At 40.5% G+C, this 3108-nt stretch overlaps 1 protein-coding gene across 3 annotated transcripts in view; it reads left to right on the forward strand.

Annotated features, from left to right (window-relative positions):
• The window catches only part of LOC106527113 (spermatogenesis-associated protein 20), a gene marked incomplete at its 5' end in the record, with an annotated part of 21964 nt that extends 20384 nt beyond the window's left edge, over positions 1-1580 (forward strand). For 2 of the 3 annotated variants that reach the window (XM_014021880.1, XM_014021881.1), the window contains 1 exon segment: positions 410-1580. In XM_014021880.1, the coding sequence (XP_013877334.1) occupies positions 410-601 (192 nt within the window). 3 annotated transcript variants of the gene reach the window in all.
• Positions 1581-3108: the final 1528 nt, after the last annotated feature.

Here is a 3108-nt window from a genome sequence, read left to right on the forward strand (position 1 = left end):
GTAAGAGAATATCATACTTTTAAACAAAAGTAAGAGAATATCATACTTTTAAACAAAAGTAAGAGAAATTTAGGATAAGAATACGAACATGTTCTTGCATGAGGCCCAATGACTCAGAGAAAACAGCGTAGAGCCAGAATGTTTTCCAGCAATATAAAAAAACATTCATCTGAGAAGCTATTGTTTGTTTAAAAGTATGATATTCTCTTACTTTTGTTTAAAAGTATGATATTCTCTTACTTTTGTTTAAAAGTATGATATTCTCTTACTTTTGTTTAAAAGTATGATATTCTCTTACTTTTGCAATAAAGATAAATAGAAAAATATAACTAGGATGTTTTTAACTTTCAAAACCAGATTTTAGGATTGTGTAAACCACATTKAACTTTTTGTTTTGTTCCCTCGGCAGGTTTTAATGCTCAAAGAAGAAAATCCAGATAGTGTCCTGTCCCGCCTGCCCAGCCTTGCCTCCCTGACCCAGCTGGATGGTATYGCCACCGCTTACGTCTGCCAGAACTTCACATGCTCTTTGCCCGTCACGAACCCCCAGGAGCTTCGTCGGCTTCTCCTGGATGGGACCACGGACATGCAGACGAAATGACAYCTCAAGACCTGACTCGGCTTATTTGTGCTGTTTCTGACTTTATCTTAAAGGAACACCAAAGCTTTAAAAGCTTTCTCAGCCATATTGACTAGACTAGGTATTATGTGGACCTCCTACAACCATTCCAGATCAGTTACTCCAGTCTATTCTATAGCAGCTAAATATTACCTCAGCAATCGGCTCRTTTGAGCTGTCGCCTTCTAGCAACAAGGTTGGATCGAATCTCRGCCAGGGACCTTTCTGTGTGGAGTTTGCATGTGYTCTCTGTGCATGCATGGGTTTTCTCCAGGTACCCCGGTTTCCTCCCACAGACCAAAAACATGTATTTTAGTATATCTGGCAACTAAATCATCCCTAGTGAGTCAGAGTGGGAATGGTTGCTTGTCTTGTTTGTCTCTAGTTAGTCCAGTGATGGACTTGCGACCTGTCCAGGATGTCCCTCGCACAGTGATTGATGGACATGGGCACCAGTGACCCCCWCAACSTAGAAAGGAAGAAGGTAAAAAGGATGGATGGATGGATGAGCACCTATTCAAATATGTAAGGGTTTAATAGACAGATTGTGGAKTCATAATGAAAATCAAGTGTGTAGATGTCCTTATCAGCAGCAGAGAGAGCCATCTAGAAAATATGCAACATTTGTACAAAATGTCAGGTTTTGACTGTCAACTTCAGGTTCCTAATAAGCTGTATTTTAAAAGCCCTTAATGTGAAGTGGTCACAGTTGAACCATGCTGCCCTGTTGTGCATTCTCCAGCTCTGTCCCTCACATCATGTTGATCTGACAGTGGAAGATTTTTGTGTAAGACCATGTAAAAAAAAAAATAATAATAATTAGCGTGTTTTTATGGTGCCATTTGTGTAAATAACCCAGTGAATGAGCAGCTGTTTGCCCACCAGCGCCGCAATTTTGCTTTGCTGAATACCCAGCGTGCATACGCACAATTCTGAAAAATAAATTATTTTTTCCTGAAGACATTGCCTGTCTGATTTTTATTTTAGTTTTTGCTATATTTAAAGATTTTATGACTAATTAAAAACTCAAAATGTTAATTTTRGGTTTACTTGTTGAAATAGACTTTTTTTTTTTGTTGTGTTTTATTTAGATGTTCAAGTTATCTGACGGTATGTGAGAGTTACAGTTCACTTCTAAGCTGTAGGGAATCAGTGAGTAATTGTCAGTAAATATTTCACTGTGAATATGCGACCCCCATCATTTCCTGTTTCCTCAGTCTTGTCTCCCCATCCATCTGAGGTACCACTCCAAATATACAGCAATTTATACTTCTTACAAAACATTTGTTTCACTCTTTCCTCAGTCAGAGCTACAGTAATTAATATATCACAAGTGTCAGCACAACAAACTGAAAATCATGATTTATGATTGGTGTCTTGTGATTTATGATTGATGGCTTTTAGATTTTTTTCTTCAAAAACTGTCAATATGATTGGGATTTTTGATTAATTACACTTTGAGTCCTGCAGCTGAAAAATATACAGAGATGTGTGGCTAATCCTTCTAGCTATATTCCTTTATTTTCACCAGYCATAAAGGTGTAACATGCCTGGGCATTCCCATATTCCGATCATTAAGCTGAGCTTACCCTTGACTTGATTCCTTATATAAAAATCACTGCCCATCCCTACCCAGCAGACTGCTTTTTATCTTMTGTTATTTACTTCCTGAACAGAACAAAACTTGTTTTGTATTCATTTGCTCCTCTCCTCTGACCTACAGACMAAACAAAGGTAATACAAATGTTGTTGCAAGAGAAACCACAAGGGAGAGGGTGTGGRGAAGGAAAGACAGATGGCCCCGCTGATGTTGAGGCAGGGTAGTTTTTCTCTGAGGGTCCTGCTCCAGACTGTGGGAGTGAAGCAGAAGGAGAGATGTGAGGAGGTTTTCATCACGTGCCTTGATTGCCTGACAGGTGAAGGGGATYGCCCTGCAAGAACACCTACACCATCTGCACTTGTTTACTTCAGCTTTTTTTCTCTTACTGCTTTATTCAGCCAACCCCTCCACCCCCCACCAACTTGTCCTCCTCCTTTTAAATCTGGCTTGACAAAAGCTTTGTCGCCTCAAGAACAAGTGGAGTCATTTTGCCAGGGWGCTGCTTCAGTGGAGGAACAAGAAATTGCCAAGAGATGAAAATAGGATGATGAATATTAGGCACACGGAGAGAGAGAGAGGCAGAGCAATCAGTCCAGTCATTTTTGCCTCGCAGTGTCCAACCCTCATTCTTCCTAACATGTCAGATCGGGCGCAGTCATGCTTTTTGTCACTTTAAAGCCCCCACTCGTGTGCTTCCACCAAATCCTTCCCTGACATTTTCTCTCCTTTCCTCCCTCTCTGTCTCCATTTATCATCTTCTAACATGTTGGGACCTCGCTCGTGTCTCTCCCCTGAGTGTGATCAGACCTCTGTCCTCTCATTTATTCACTCCTTCCCTCTCAAATCATTTATCTCCCCTCCCTTCCTGAGTTCCATCAGCTCTCTCCTT

The sequence above is a fragment of the Austrofundulus limnaeus genome, unplaced genomic scaffold (genome assembly GCF_001266775.1).
Source record: "Austrofundulus limnaeus strain Quisiro unplaced genomic scaffold, Austrofundulus_limnaeus-1.0 Scaffold309, whole genome shotgun sequence".
NCBI classification, from domain to species: domain Eukaryota; kingdom Metazoa; phylum Chordata; class Actinopteri; order Cyprinodontiformes; family Rivulidae; genus Austrofundulus; species Austrofundulus limnaeus.